Source organism: Haplochromis burtoni, unplaced genomic scaffold, assembly GCF_018398535.1.
Source record: "Haplochromis burtoni strain Fernald_Lab_line unplaced genomic scaffold, NCSU_Asbu1 Contig_517, whole genome shotgun sequence".
NCBI classification, from domain to species: domain Eukaryota; kingdom Metazoa; phylum Chordata; class Actinopteri; order Cichliformes; family Cichlidae; genus Haplochromis; species Haplochromis burtoni.
The window spans coordinates 87,414-102,917 of record NW_024582878.1 but is presented as its reverse complement, the minus strand read 5'-3'; the positions used below and the strand labels follow the sequence as shown (position 1 = coordinate 102,917).

Sequence of the window (15,504 nt, the reverse complement as noted above, 5' to 3'; positions counted from 1 at the left end):
GATTCTGAGGCCACCAAAGCGAAAGCCCTCCGCCACTTGGCTGCGCCTAGAAATCCTGTCCATAAAAATTATGAACAGAACCGGAGACAAAGGGCAAAGGGTTTTCATCATTTACTTTTAATAAAGTTACAAGAATTTGAAATTATGTTGAATTTTGAGTTTAAAATTAATTTAATAGGTTTTGTATAAAAGCTGTAGTGCATACTTTCTGGATGCACTGCATACCTGTTTATTTAGTTAAATGTGTTATTATCACAACCAAGAAGTCTAGAAACTTTCTTTTTTGTATTACATAATGGACAAAAAATTGTTATTTGGAACATTTGTTAGTTTTTTGTTTTGTTTTGTTTTGTCTTTTGTCATTGTTGTTTTGTGGGGGGTTTGTTTCCTAGGTGAGCACAGGGCTTTCCCAGTGAAGGACTTTGTCAAGCATGTTGCTGAACTTCACCACACTCAAAGCTTCAAACGAGAGTTTGAGGTATGACAAAGATTCAATTATATAATACAATTTTACAGTGGTGCAATAGTTATAGCACAGAAAGACTGCTTTCATAGGGTGGATTCAAACCCAGGACCTTGTTGTTGAGCTCAGTTTGGATTTGATAAGCAGAAGATTGATGGAATTTTAAAAGTTTTATGTTTGAGTAGTTGTGTGAGTGGTGTTAAGCTGGTTTTATGGTCCTCTCAAATCTGTCCATCCATGTACACTACTGGGGACAGAGGGGGAAAGGGCTTTTTCACTGTACTCAGTGGCTAACTGACTGACCAACAACAATGCAAGCAAGAGTGGCCCACAGACCAGTTTTACTCTCTACTCACTACAGATCACAATGTCGTCTATAAACATCATCAGAATCCTGCCTAACCTCATCTGTCAACTTGTCCATTGGGAATGAATAAATAAATGAATACAGAAAACATTTGGGCAACCGTCATACTGACAGTTCGTGAAGTTGCTTTGAGGCACATCCTATTGTGCAATATCAAAAGTGTGATATGGGTTAACCCTAACAAATCAAAATGCTGATGGGAAAATATTTACAAACAGTTTGATGTGATTTCTCCTTCATGTTTACAGGAGTTATACTGTGACATAAAGCTATGTGGATCTGTAATTTGTAATTGTAATTTGCCCTTTTGCACTTCTTTGGTTTTTGTTACGGAATTGTCCTGCTTGTCTGCTGCTGATTCGCCCTCAACCTTAGAAACTGAAGCCCAGTTACGAGGTAAGCCCCTGTCATTTATTCATGTTATTGCATACCACCAGATGTGTATCTGTCTTGTATTGCACGCTGTTTCCTTGTCATAGTATCAGTAAAGCACGTTTACTCTGTGGCAGCAGTAGAGGAAGGCATGACTGCATTATGTGAGCCGCAGGGTTATTACAAAGAGTAAAATGTGTGCATAAAGGTCATTTCTAGTTTCAAGAAATCCAACCAAAATCTGTTGGAAATCTGTTAAAATCTCAAAATCTTTTCTTTTAACCATGAACTGTTTTGGAAAACTAGTTGTATGAAGTTTTAAAATACATACACTATATTGGCAAAAGTATCCACTCGTCTGCCCTCACACGCATATGAGTGACATCCCATTATTAATCTGTAGAGTTTAATATGATATTGGCCCACCTTTTTGCAGCTAAAAAAAGCTTCAGGTCTTTTTGGTAAGGCTTCCTACAAGGTTTAGCAGTGTGTTTATAGTCATTTTTGACCATGCTTCCAGAAGCATATTTGTGAGGTCAAACACTGATGTTGGATGAGAAGACTCTGCTCTAATTCATCCCAAAAGTATTCTGTCTAGTTGAGGTCAGGACTATCACAGTACCACGCTGAAATTCACTGAGCTCCTGAGCGTGACCCATTCTTTCACAAATTTTTGTAGAAGCAGTCTGTATGCCTAGATGCTTTATTTTGTACACCTGTTGCCTTGGAAGTGATTCAACACCTGAATTTAATGTTTGGATGGGTGAATGAATACTTTTGGCAGTAAAGTGTATCTTAAGAGGGAATCTGATGCAATGTTTATCCTTGATGGTCTGATCCGCAGCTATTGCAACAGGCGTGTGGTAAGTGGTTTTGAGTCGAAAGGCGCTTTCTATCACAAGTTTATTTTACATTGTGTGGAATGTAAATTGAAATCTGCCAGTGTGCAACTGTACTCACTTATGATACATTTACCAAGACTTTAAGTTATCTTTGAAGACTCTAAGCTTTGCTCTGTGTGTGCATGTTTCTAGGAGGCACATATGTGCACTGTGGACATAGTGATGTCTACTGACAACGCAAATCATCCAGACAGCAAGACTGAAAACAGACACAGCAACAATTCGACCTGTAAGTACAGGTTCAGACAGTGTGATGTGCTTCATGTTCAAGATTCAGAGCAGTTTCAGATTTCTAACTTTTACTAAAGGACTTATTTTCATCTCTTAATCACAAATAAGATGGATAAAAGGCATAGCATAGTTATGATTATGTTAGGTATTTTAGGATATTAATTGTTAAGATTTTGCTGAGTCTGTGTGCTCTGCTAGTGTTTATCAGATGCAAATTAGTGTTTCTGTTGAGTTGAGGTTTTAAAATATTGTTTTTCAGCCGAAGTTCTTTTCATTAACAGGTACACATAAATACATGGTAAGGTATGTGTGGCCACAATACTCAACAGAGCACCACATATAGATTCTTCCATCACTGAGACTAGTCCCACAGTGCTACTGTTTATGACACACTGAACAAAACTATAAGGATTAGTAGTCACAAAATGCAGTTTTTAATTGATAGTTTCATTTATTAGAGAAAAAATCTACTTAACCTACCTGGCTCTATGTGAAAAAAGTAGTTGTCCCTTCTTGTTAAATCTTGACTTAACTATGATCAACACGTATTTTTTTTAAACTGAGTTTAACTTCAATAGCCATGCCTAGGCCTGATTACTACCGGACATGTTGAATCAAGAAATAGCTTAAGTAGTAAAAACATTGTTTCCTTCATTCCCCTACTTACCTCCTAAAAATCAAGTGGATACTATTTTGGAAATAGATCGTTTTGGCAAAAGGCGAATCTCTGTCATATGCAAACTGATGCAGAGCTTAAGGCCTATTACTTGGGGAAAAACTAAAAATAATTGGGTAAAAGACATTGGGGTGGATTTATCTGATGATGAGTGGAGATCTTGCTAAAATCGTATACATACCTCCTCCCTTTGCATTCACCATGGTTTAATTCAGTTTAAAATTCTTCATCGTCTTCATTATACAAGAGAGAGGCTTTCAAAAATTTTCCCAGAAGCCAATCCTGCCTGTCCCAGGTGTGGACATAGTCCAGCAAATGAGGGTCACATGATGTGGTCTTGTCCTAAACTGGACAAATACTGGGTAAATATATTCAAAGTATTATCTCACATCAGTGCGCAAAATTTAGTGCTTGATTTCCGCATTGGCATTTTTGGCCTCAATACGAAATTAGTACATCTCAGGAAAATGCCATAGCATTTGCTACATTGCTTGCCCTTAGACTCATTCTATTCCACTGGAAGTCTGATAAGGCTCCTTCATATATACAATGGTTAAAGGAGGTGCTTTTCTTTTTGCCACTGGAAAAACTTAGACACAGAGTTCTCTCATCACAACAAAAATTATCTGCGACTTGGAACCCATTTATTGACTATATAAAAACGTATTTTCCAGATGTGTGACGTACATTTTCTGTTTGTTTTGTTTCTCTTTACATGAAACTCGGGTGGGGAGGGAGGGGGGTTCTTTTTTTTTTCTTTTTTTAACTGTGCTTTATTTTTTTATGTATAATCGCAACGTTTTCATTTTGTTTTGTGACCATGATTTGTGTAAAGCGATTAAATTTAAAAAGTCAAAAAGAAAAAAGGAAAGCTAGATTGCAGGCTCAAACTGGAAGTTTGTAGTGTCCAATTTCTATTCTATCATTCCAGTTTTTTTCCTTTTTAAGTTGAATATGTAGGCGAAGTATTTCATACGCAGTATTGCAGTTTTTTATGCAGCCAAAACATCAAGATTTAATTTGGAACAATAAAAAATATAACTTCTTTATCCACCAAAAAAAAAAAAGAATGAATACTGGTGCATTTGTTACACGTTTATATCCAGATGCTGGTCCGGAGATTTAATTCTTCTTCATTTGCTGCACTTTCAGCTGTGGCTGCTTGTTCATTCCTGAAGAGTCAAGACAGCAACTGGGTTTTCAGTTCAGAGCCACAGTAATTAGTTGATTAAGAAGCCTAAAATCAACCAATGAATTAATAAAAATCTTCTGTAGCCTTATCAACACACAGGACTAAGATAAAGCATTAAGCTACAAATTTTGGTTTTGTATATGTAATCCATCCATATAAAAAGAAGAGAGAAATTAAATGCACTCAGCACTCAGAGTATAAAAACATGTATATAAAAGATGGGCACACACCATGACATCAATCTGTTCTGTGAACCTTTTTCTCACTGTTTTAAGCTTTGATTTGAGCATTTTTGTGATTGCTGTCTTTTTTATTTGGAGTCACAAGTGACCAAAATTGTTAAATAAATTTAAAATAACATGTAATTTCAAACTTTAATAAAAGGGAAAAAAAGAAATAGCTCAAGTAGAACAGAGACAGAGTAAAAGGTTAAAAGATCCCAGAAAGCAACACATCATGCCATAATGTAAAGAAACAGTTGAGAAACAAAGTCAGTGACACGAATTAGTCCAGAAAGAGTTAAAGGCTTTGGGACCCCAGCACAGTGTCTGAAACATACCACCTCTGAATGGCTCAAAACCCTAACAAGTCAGATTTAGGCAGCAATTAGTTTTTCACATTGGACCAGGTAGTTTTGGGTATATTTTTTCCTTAATAAATAAAATCATGATTTAAAAACTGCATTTGCTGTTTGGTAGGTTCTGTATTAAAATATGTTTACGTTTAAGTGTGACAGATGAGCAAAAAAAAAAAAGAAACTTGGTAGGGAGGAAATAGTTTTTAACAGCACTATATGTTTATTTTTGTCAAAAGTAAAGTACAGTAGAGGATCTAGAGTAACTGGCCCATTTCAGGACTTTCCTCCAGGATTACACCCCGAAGAGTTCAGGACCAGAATGTAATTGATAGTCATAAATTCTACACTCTATCAGGCGATGCTGAAGGAGAATGTCTCGTCATGCCCTGAAGTGTTTTAAATTTCAAAATTATATTTAATATCCAATTTATATGGAAGATGTCAAATTTGCTTACATGTCTTTATCTAATGTAAAATGAATTCATCTAATTTGTTATCTTTACTGTCTGTGTGTGTCTGTCTTTGCCTGTCAGATGATGATACCCAGGTACACCTCTCACTATTGGCCAACAAAAAAGGAAAAGCAATGGATTACATTAACGCAAGCTACGTGGATGTAAGGAAAACATTTTAATAAGCTACATACAAACTGAGGCCTTCATCCGCACTCTGAAGCTCATTTCTGTTTATTCAGCCTCTCAAACAAATAGTCTGAGGGTATTTTTATTCCCAGAGCCACTCAACACTTCCCTCTAGTCTTCCAAAACCAAGTCAAGTCTCCCTGCTGCATATTTCTAAACCTATTCACGAGAGGGGACCTGCGAAGCTCTCTATTATGCTAGTAACGGCACCAATAAAACCTTATTTCCAACATCTTGTTGTTTTGTGAAAAGCAGAAGCGACACAAAAAGACCTCTCTGCAGTCATGGCCTCTCTGGAGAGCCGGCATACAGGTTAGAGTTGGTAAAAGCACATTGAGAATCTCTACAGCTCCTACTTTTGTCTGCTTTTGGCGCATTGACGACAACTTCATGCTGTCAGTCAACTGAAGGTTATCAAACTATTAAATGGAGTGATTGAACAGCGCTCTCTCCTGAGAACACGTGACAGTCTTCCGTAGGCTGGCCTTAACTAAACAAATCACCAGAATTCTGCCATCTTGACATTTTTGTTAAAAACACACACACACACACACATATATACACACACATACACACACACGTTTTGTTTGATTTGGCAATTTAGTCTCCAATTTGAGCACCTATACAGGAGCTTTCTTGGGTCCTTTCTCAGTAGTAAAAAAAATCTAGTAAATTTGAGTTGTGGGATTTAGATTGACTGTGAAGTGCATTTAAATGCTTCATTTTCAACAGGAGAACAAATAGGAAGCTCCAAGTGGACTTTGAGGAGAAAATATTTTTGAGCACATTTTGTTTTTAAAAATCAACTACAACAAGAAAAACTTTATCATAAAAAAGCTACAAATTCTAGTGAAACAGGTTGAACTCGTATTAGACTGAACACACCAGGAGTAAATGAAAATATGCTGGTATTCCTGAACTAGCATCTCTTGTAGACATGTTTCTAATTTTAGAGATATTGCACAAATCCTAAATATTGATTTAATATGAGCTTTGAGATATCCTGATTAAAAATGACTCCTAAGGTTTCGGAAAGTGTTACTGAAGGCCAAGGCAAGTCATCTACATATTCGTCTCCATTTTAGAAGGAGGAAATTCAAAAGACATGCCTGAGTTTAACTACATGATGTGAATCATCTGGCTTCATGGATAGATAAAGTTGGCTATCATCTGCATATTGTATGTTATTTATTCTAATAATATTGCCTATTATTTAAATGTATAATGTCAATAGAATTGGTCCTTGACAAAAAGAAGACTCAACATTTGCATGAACAACCTGGATAGATATAACTTAAACCACTGTAGTGCAATTTCTTTAAAAATTAATTAATTAAAAAGTCTGTAGTAAAATATTGTGCTAAGTGTTATCAAATGCTGCACTGAAGTCTAGCAGGAGTCTGACAGTGTGTAAGCTCACTGTCAGAGGCCATAAGAGGTCGTTAGTAACCTTTGGTAGTGCGGTTTCTCTTCTGTGATTCTGAATCCTGACTGAAATTCTTCAAATGAACCGTTCCTCTGCAGATAATCAGTTAACTGGAGGATGTTATAAGGCCTTGAGGCAATCAGATGTAAAACACAATATTCACGAGTGTTTTAAATCGTAAATTCTTTTTTGCCTATTTTTGATTTCTAATATTGTAATAAGTTTTGGTTGGTTGGCCTTCACCTAAAGTTATTTATTAGTAATAATAAATCCAGATTCATAAAGGAATGGGGCAACTATACTTGAAATAGCTATCAATGTGGTGTTTAAGCATTCAGAGCAAAAACTCTAATGGACAATCTTTTTATTATCTCATTGTTTTTCACATTGCAATGTAAAAGTACATGAACACAACAAAGTCAGCAGAACAAATTTCCCATCTTGTACTTAGTACATCTTGCACATACACCTGTGACATTCTGATTTGCCAAAGATCATGTCAGCACTTTGTGTTTCTCAGGGTTTTAAGAAGCCACGGTTGTACATTGCTGCTCAGGGGCCTGTGAGGTCGAGCATTGAGGACTTCTGGAGGATGATATGGGAGCAGAACATCTGCATCATCGTCTTGATCAGCAACCTGGTGGAGAAAGGATGCGTAAGTGTCTCGTCATAGTTTCTGAAATTACATTTATATTTTTGAGTTGAAATATATATGAACATAATCTGATGACACACACAGAGTGAACTTGTGTTCACTCATGTTGGTCAGTAAAGAAAGAAACGATTCTGTAGCTTTAAAAAATATATTTTTTTACACTTTTACAGTACTCTTTTATAAATATCGATCAACCAAAGAAGAATCTTTTCCATCACATTTCTTTTAGCATTATATGCATGTGTTTACTGTGTCTTAGAGAATATATGATCAGTACTGGCCACTAGAGGTGCAGGAGGAGTACGGCAGCTTTCTTGTGACTGTGAAGAGCACTAAAGTCCTCGCCTACTACACCCAGAGAACCTTTATCATCAGAAAAATCCAGGTAAAAAAGGTCAGCCTGTAGCAGTCACCCTTAAGTATCCTGTGTAATGACAGAATTTCACTTCATTTTCTTTTTTATAGCTCTAATTTGCAAAGATGATCACTTCAAGAGAAATAAAGACCCTAAAATATTAGAAAGGAGTTCCCTTAATGGGAACCAGTTGGGGTGAGGGGAAAGAGAAGAGAGTAGAGAGACTGCACTACATACAATATATTTAGATTTTCATGTTAATTGTAACAAGGCCAAGTAGGAGTGGCAAGAAATTATTTTAGGGTGGCAGTACCGCAGTAGATCCATCCATGGATGGCACAAGTTAGAATTTCACAACTCGAGTGATGTCAGTGAGTCACTGTTGGTATCTTCCTGTTACTGACTGCTTTGTTCTTGTCCACCTGCAGAGTTCTCAGAAGGGGCGGGCCAAGGAGGGGGCTAATGAGCGGACTGTGACACAGTATCATTACACCCAGTGGCCTGACACTGGCGTTCCAGACTTAGCTCTGCCGTTCCTCTGCTTCATCCGCAAGTCGTCCAGAGCCAGGACAGATGACATGGGGCCACTGATGGTTCACTGCAGGTGGGAACTGCCAGAAAGAGTTAAAAATCTCATTTTCATTGGCAGCTGAATATATATTCTTAACTCTAATATTCTCTTTGCCGCGCAGTGCTGGTGTTGGCCGCACGGGCACATACATTGTCCTGGACAGTATGCTGACGCAGATCCAAAATGAGGGCTCCGTCAACATCATGGGCTTCCTTAAACACATTCAAACTCAGAGGAAATGCCTGGTGCAGACAGAGGTCACCCTCATTCCTGTCCATACACACCCACACCTATAGCCAGTCAACACACCATCCATTTACTACCATTAATAATAATACTAGCTAATAATAATGACTTCTTTATGGATGGTAAATCCTGAGTCTCTACATGGCAAGTTCAGTGTCATTGATCTGTGCACCCAGACTGGAACAACTGACATTAAATTGGAACCAAACACTGATGCAGCCCAGAAGATTAAAAAAATAAAAAACGAGAACCTCACTGGCAATACTTAGATTTTTCTTCAAGCAAACCCATGCCTTGGTATGCTGAAGCATTAGCGGTGCCTTTCACTGGAACTAAGGGGTTGAGCCCAACTCCTTAAAAGTAACCCCATATCCACCAAACATTACACTTGACAGACTCATCCATCGGGCTGTCAGACGGAGAACCATGATAGAACCATGATTCATCACTTTTCACTGCATTACGCCGCTTAGATGCAGCTGCTCGGCGATGGAAACCCACCCCATGAAGCTCTTTATGCACTGTTCTTGAGCTAATCTGAAGGCACATGTGGTTTGAAGGTCTGTAGCCATTAACTGCTGAAGACGTTACACACTATCCACTTCAGCATCTGCTGACCCTGCTCTGTGGCTTTAGCGGTCTACTACTTCAAGGCTGAGTTGCTGTCATGCCCAGTCTCCTCCACTTTGTGAACCGTAGTAGTGAGGACATTTCCCAACTGGACTTGTTGCACAGGTGGAATCCTGTCACGGTAGCATACTGAAATTCACTTCAGTGCCTCAGACTGGCCCATTCTTTCACAAATTTTTGTAGAAGCAGTCTAACAGAGGTGTCTGATTTGATATCCTGGTGGCCACCTGAATTCAATGGTCTGGATGAGTGAATGATTACTTTTAGTAATGTAGTGTAGCAGTATGATATAGAGGGGTTACAGTCATTTTGATCACTGTTGTATACACCCTCTACATTCATTCCCATAATGAGTGTATATAAACCCCTGACCACAACTGTAGACCTTTCTTTCAACCATATTTTGATTCTGTGTAGAATTAATAAAATAAATTGAAATGATTGCTAGAGATCTTGTTAAATATAGCACTGAACAGAATATTCTTCTCACGAATACAGTTTTAGTTTCTATCTATATTTTTCACTGGCAGGCAGAACTAGAATGCATTAACAACCTTTTTTTCACAAAAGTTCATCCTGATCCCGAAGTCCCAGAAATAATCAACTTTGAATTTTTGTGACTTGTTATTTTCTGACAGCCATGTTGTTTAATTCCATCTCCCATTTCTAAGGCCCACTAGGGTTATGATGGTTTGTCAGTTTCTAGTTCATGGCTAGAACTGTATCAGGTATAAATTTAGGACAAATAAACAGAAAAATAGGGAAATAAATTATGTTGCTCCTGCGACAACTTTGCCTCGCTGTTCTAAGCCCCTGCTATAAGATTAGCATGTGCACATGCTGAAGCCACACTGAAAATAAGTCTGTGATGCTTTTTGGCCTCAAACAGGACAAAATCCAAAGCCTAGAGATAACCTAGATATAACATAAGGTGCTGCCCCCCACTCCCAAGAAAAGTTCAGCAACATAGAACAACAGAAGATGCCATCAGCAGTTTGTTTGCTTCAACAGGGAATAATGCCAAAACAACAAACAATCAGCAAACATTTTACAACAATTTTATCTGATCCTAACAGGACAGCGAGTCTGTACTTGCTGACAAGAGGTCAAATTTGTCCTCTCAAACAGAGTCTGCAACTGGAGGAATAAAAATTAAAGCTGTTGGGAGAAGTTTATTTTAGAGTTTAATTTTAAAATATGCTGCAAGTGTCACATTTTCACTGATTCGTTTATTTAAAGCACATTTTAAGTGTATTATAGATTTATTGGTGAGATGATGTTTTATATGTGCAGCTCGTTAAACTGCACATATAAAAAACACTAAATGAGGCACAAACTATGTGTTACATCGTGACAGGAATGTCTGGATATTAATTTGGTGATTCAGAAAATGTATGAAATGATTGTATGTCTGAGTGTCTTTACATTACTGGAATTGTGGCTACTAGAACAAAGACCACTCACCAAAAAGACCTTCTTAATTAATCGGACTAATTTGACATTCATCTGCATCAGACTGTCAAACTCCACATCTCCTTTATTAGACAGTAAGATTTTTTTAATGTTCAAATGAATAGAGTTCAATGTTTAACATTTTAAACTTCCTACCTGGCTCAGCCAACACACACACACACACACCTTGAAAAAAACCACATACTGAGAAAAACATAAAAACAACAACATGTGATCAACATAATCCTGAATCATAAAAGTCTCCGGTTATGAGGCTGTTAAAAAAGTTTCAATGACAAATTTAAACTTCCTGTTTTTTTCTTTCTGCAGGAACAGTATGTTTTTATCCACAATGCCCTGGTGGAAGCCATCTTGTCTGGTGAGACAGAGGTGGCAGTGGCTCAACTGCATACGTACGTGGACAAGCTGATGACCCCAGGGCCTGATGGAGGAACAGGGATGGACAAACAGTTCAAGGTAAGCCTTACTCTCAATATGTTTCATTGAGACAGACACAGTCTCAGGCAGTCTTCATATTATCATAAACTATTATCATACTTATTATCAGACATCTTTTAATGAAAGATGGGGTTTTTTAGTTGTTTACAGGTTTTTGATGTTTTCCACAGATGGTTTGTTACACCAATCTGAAGCACTGTGACTATTCCACAGCTCTGCAGGACTGCAACCACAACAAGAACAGGAACTGCTCGGTGATACCCAGTGAGTCTGACACACTCGTCAGCTGCAGCTGAAAATACTGCACATACACAAAAACATCTGTCTCCACAAACATGTTCTATCTGATATTGCAGTTGAGAGGTCACGAGTGCATTTGCCGACAACAGCAGGGGAAACATCAGACTACATTAATGCATCATATATCGCAGTAAGTCATATATATATATATATATATGACTCTGTGTGTATATAATTCATCAGTAACAGCCACCGTTTCAAGTAATGAGGTCAGTAAGTGTGGCTGACATGTTCCTCCAGGGTTACAGGCACACCAAGGAGTTCATCATTACCCAGAAACCCTTGCCTGTCACCATAAAGGACTTCTGGACAATGATATGGGACCACAACGCCCAAGTCATTTTGTCACTGCCTGGGGTGAGGAACCGTTCTTTTTAAAGACATCCCTGAAAGAGATATCAAGTTGGAGATATCTGTGAATTGTCACAAATGCAATGTAATGATTTCCTGTGTTGGTAGATGGAGGAAGAAGCAGAGCCATTTGTTTTCTGGCCTTATAAAGGGCAGCTGATCAGCTATGAGATGTTCACTGTCACTCAAAAGAGTGAGACTCATGTTTGTCTGTCCAACGAGGACCTGCTGGTAGTTCAGGACTACATACTGAAAGCTACAAAGGTTAGTAACATGGCAGTTTGAATTCCCTCTAAAAAATGTATCCCAGCTTTAATTTAAAACCCACGCCCATAAGAATAGTTGTCATGTGGACATGAAAACTCACTCTCATGACTGACTGTGACTGATGTTTGCTGTCTTTTCTTATCTTAATAGGATGACTACGTTCTTGAGGTGAGACACTATCGTGCTCCCAACTGGCCAAACCCAGACAGTCCCCTCACTTCCACCTTTGAACTTCTCAAACTGATGAAGGAAGAGATCCTCACAGAGGACAGCCCTACTGTGGTCCACGATAAGTAAGACCCTTGGACTACTTACAATACTGTCGTCTGGTCTGATACTTGTTTTGTAATCTTTATATTATTCACGATCCATATCTATGCATCTGTCTGTCTGTGTACCTACCTACTCAGGCCTTCTTGTCCAACCTCTGAACCTCTTGTCTGACCTCTCTGTCAGGGTGCTGGTTCAGCATTTTGAGTTTATTCTGTTTTGTGATTCTTTGTATTATTGGTTTAGGATCAAGTTTTATTCCTTGAGTTTAGTTCCTTTTATGTTTTGAGTTTTTTTGTTGTTTATTTTTCAGTTTACCTGTTTTTATTCATGTTTGTTAGCAGCCAAAATACAGTGAGGAACATAAGTATTTGAACACCCTGCAATTTTCAAAGTTCTCCCACTTAGAAATCATGGAGGGATCTGAAATTCACATTGTAGGTGCATTCCCACTTTAAAAAAAACAATTAGGAAATGACACTGTATGATTTTTAAAGAATGTATTTGGACACCTGAGAAAAGTAGTGTTAATATTTGATACAAAAGCCTTTGTTTGCGATTACAGAGGCCAAACGTTTCCTGTAGTTCTTGACCAGGTTTGCACACAGTGCAACAGGGATTACGGCCCACTCCTCCACACAGATCTCCTCTAGATCTGTCAGGTTTTGGGGCTGTTGCTCAGCAACATGGAGTTTCAGCTCCCTCCAAAGATTTTTTATTGGATTTAGGTCTGGAGACTGGCTAGGCCAGTGGACAGGTGTCTTTAAAGAGCTCAGACAGGTGCTAATAATTTAGATTAATAAAGGCATAGTAACAGGTCTTTGAGAGCCAGAATTCTTGCTGATTGCCAGGTGTTCAAATTTTATGTGCAGCAGTGCAATACAAATAAATTCTTTAAAAATCATACAATGTCATTTCCTGAATTGTTTTTTAAATGCTGTCTCTCACAGTGGCAATGCACCTACAATGTGAATCTCAGACCCCACAATGATTTCTAAGTGGGAGAACTTCGAAAATCGCAGGGTGTTCAAATACTTATGCTCCTCACTGTAAATGGTTACACTTTTTGTTAAAAATCAATTTTTGCCTTTGATTGTCTGCATTTGGGTCCTCATAAAAAGCTGCATGGTCTGCAGCCACAGACCGTGGCACTCCCAAATGCACTTCTAGAAGAATGGTCAAACATTCCCATAAACATACAGTTGAAGCTGCAAAGGGTGGGCTGACATAATATTTACCCTATGAATGAAGACAAGACAAATTGATATGCATGCGATGGCAGACAAGCAAATACTTTTGGCAATATAGTGTATATAGTGGAGATGGAAGTTGTGGGTGTATGTGTGGGTGTGTTTGTGTATGTATATAGATAAGATAGATATAGATATATAGAGAGAGACGTTGGATGTCGGACTGGAGAATAATAAAAAGGCCGCTAGAAAAGCTGCAGCCACCAAATATCAGCAGAGAATAACCTAAGTCCTCAGGCGTCAGCTGAATCAGAAGAACAAGATTCGTGTAATCAACACATACGCCCTGCCAGCTTATTATCAGACATCAATAAGCTGGCAGGCCCAAGGGAGAAGATAGAAGCCATTGACATCAAGACAATCAAGCTCCTTACCATGTATGGAGGGTTTCACCTCAAATCCAGCACCCTGAGACTGTATGCTAAGCAGGAAGGTGGCCAAGAACTAGTGAGTATCAGAACTACTATCCAGGATGACACAACAAAGATCCATGAGTACATCAGGAAGATGGGCACATAGTATTGCTTAGTGAATACCTCAGGCAGCAGAAACCAGAGAAAGAAGAAGAGCAAGAGCTCCCATGATGACAGACCCGCATGTACCACCGACAAACAGAAGAAGGGATATTGAGAAATCCCACCAGTAGCTAGCTAGACTGAAAGACATCACAGAGGCAGTAATCATGGCAACAAAGGAACAAGCTCTAAGCACAAGATCCATACAGGCTGGGGTCTAACACACCAGGCAAGACCCGAGGTGCAAAGATGCCCCTGAGACAATCCAGCATAACTGCAGGGTGTAAGATGCTAGCAGGCAGGGCATACATGGAACGCCATAACCAAGTGGCGGCCTAGTCCACAAGAACATGTACTGAGTATGGCCTAGAACTCCCAAGGTCAAAATGGGAGACGCTCCCCAAGGTGGCTGAGAATGACCAGGCTAAGCTCTTGTGGGACTTCCAGATACAAACAGACAAAGTGGTAATGGCTAACCAACCGGACATAATGTAGCTATGCCAAGTAGTAGCAAAATCAGGAAAAAGAAAACACAAGAAGTTGGAGCCACATGCCCATATAATTTTATTTATTTTGTTTTTTGTTTTTTAGTGTGGGTGGGTTTACAGCAGGACTGTTCTGTGCTCTTTCGTCTCTGACTCGCCAGTTGGATGCCGAAGCGTCAGTGGATGTCTTCCAAGTAGCCAGGCTGATGAATCTCATGAGACCTGGAACCTTCAACAACATCGTAAGTTTGTCTGTCTCACAATAATTTTATTGTAATGTAATGCTGTAAAGTGTACCTCATTAAATTCGAATATTTAAAAAATATATAATTAAGCATCAAAACAACAAGGCAGCTGTTTTTATTGTAATAGGCTCTTTATATGTTGGGTTTTTTCTGTTTGTTTAAGGGTATAATATGCCTTAATGGCTGTGGCCTTTTTCAGTAGGAAGACAACAGTGAAACGGCAAGAAGCACGACAATGAGTTTGAGGTGTTGACTTCACCTCCAAATTCTCAATCTAATCAAGCATAAGCAATTGTTTTTTTCCAGCACTTATTTTGTACTGGACAAAAAAAGTTTGATCCATGGAGATACCTTCAAGGGTCTAGTGGAGTTCATGCTGTTTTGGTGGCAAAAGGGGTACCAACATGTCAATTCATTCATCAATTGTCGATTCATGTTAATGTTATTGCCACCTTGAGGTGGCAACAATCCCTTCAAGTTTTATATTGTAAAGATCCTACAATAATGCATAAAAGATCCCAAGCGCTTCAGGGCTCGCAAAATTTCAAAATCCCTGGTAGCCCTTCGGGCAGGGACTCTTCAGTTTTTGGTAGCCCAAAATAAATT

The 15,504-nt window shown here is 38.6% G+C and overlaps 1 protein-coding gene across 1 annotated transcript in view; it reads left to right on the top strand.

Annotated features, from left to right (window-relative positions):
- Positions 1 to 15,504, top strand: part of LOC102289990 (receptor-type tyrosine-protein phosphatase zeta) — a gene marked incomplete in the record, with an annotated part of 122,520 nt that overhangs the window by 90,902 nt on the left and 16,114 nt on the right. The window contains 15 exon segments of the mRNA XM_042214099.1: positions 393 to 478; positions 1,206 to 1,226; positions 2,237 to 2,333; positions 5,314 to 5,396; positions 7,368 to 7,502; positions 7,762 to 7,896; positions 8,286 to 8,461; positions 8,550 to 8,685; positions 11,087 to 11,233; positions 11,386 to 11,479; positions 11,572 to 11,645; positions 11,756 to 11,872; positions 11,975 to 12,130; positions 12,284 to 12,426; positions 14,760 to 14,895. Coding sequence (XP_042070033.1) covers positions 393 to 478; positions 1,206 to 1,226; positions 2,237 to 2,333; positions 5,314 to 5,396; positions 7,368 to 7,502; positions 7,762 to 7,896; positions 8,286 to 8,461; positions 8,550 to 8,685; positions 11,087 to 11,233; positions 11,386 to 11,479; positions 11,572 to 11,645; positions 11,756 to 11,872; positions 11,975 to 12,130; positions 12,284 to 12,426; positions 14,760 to 14,895 — 1,736 coding nt within the window.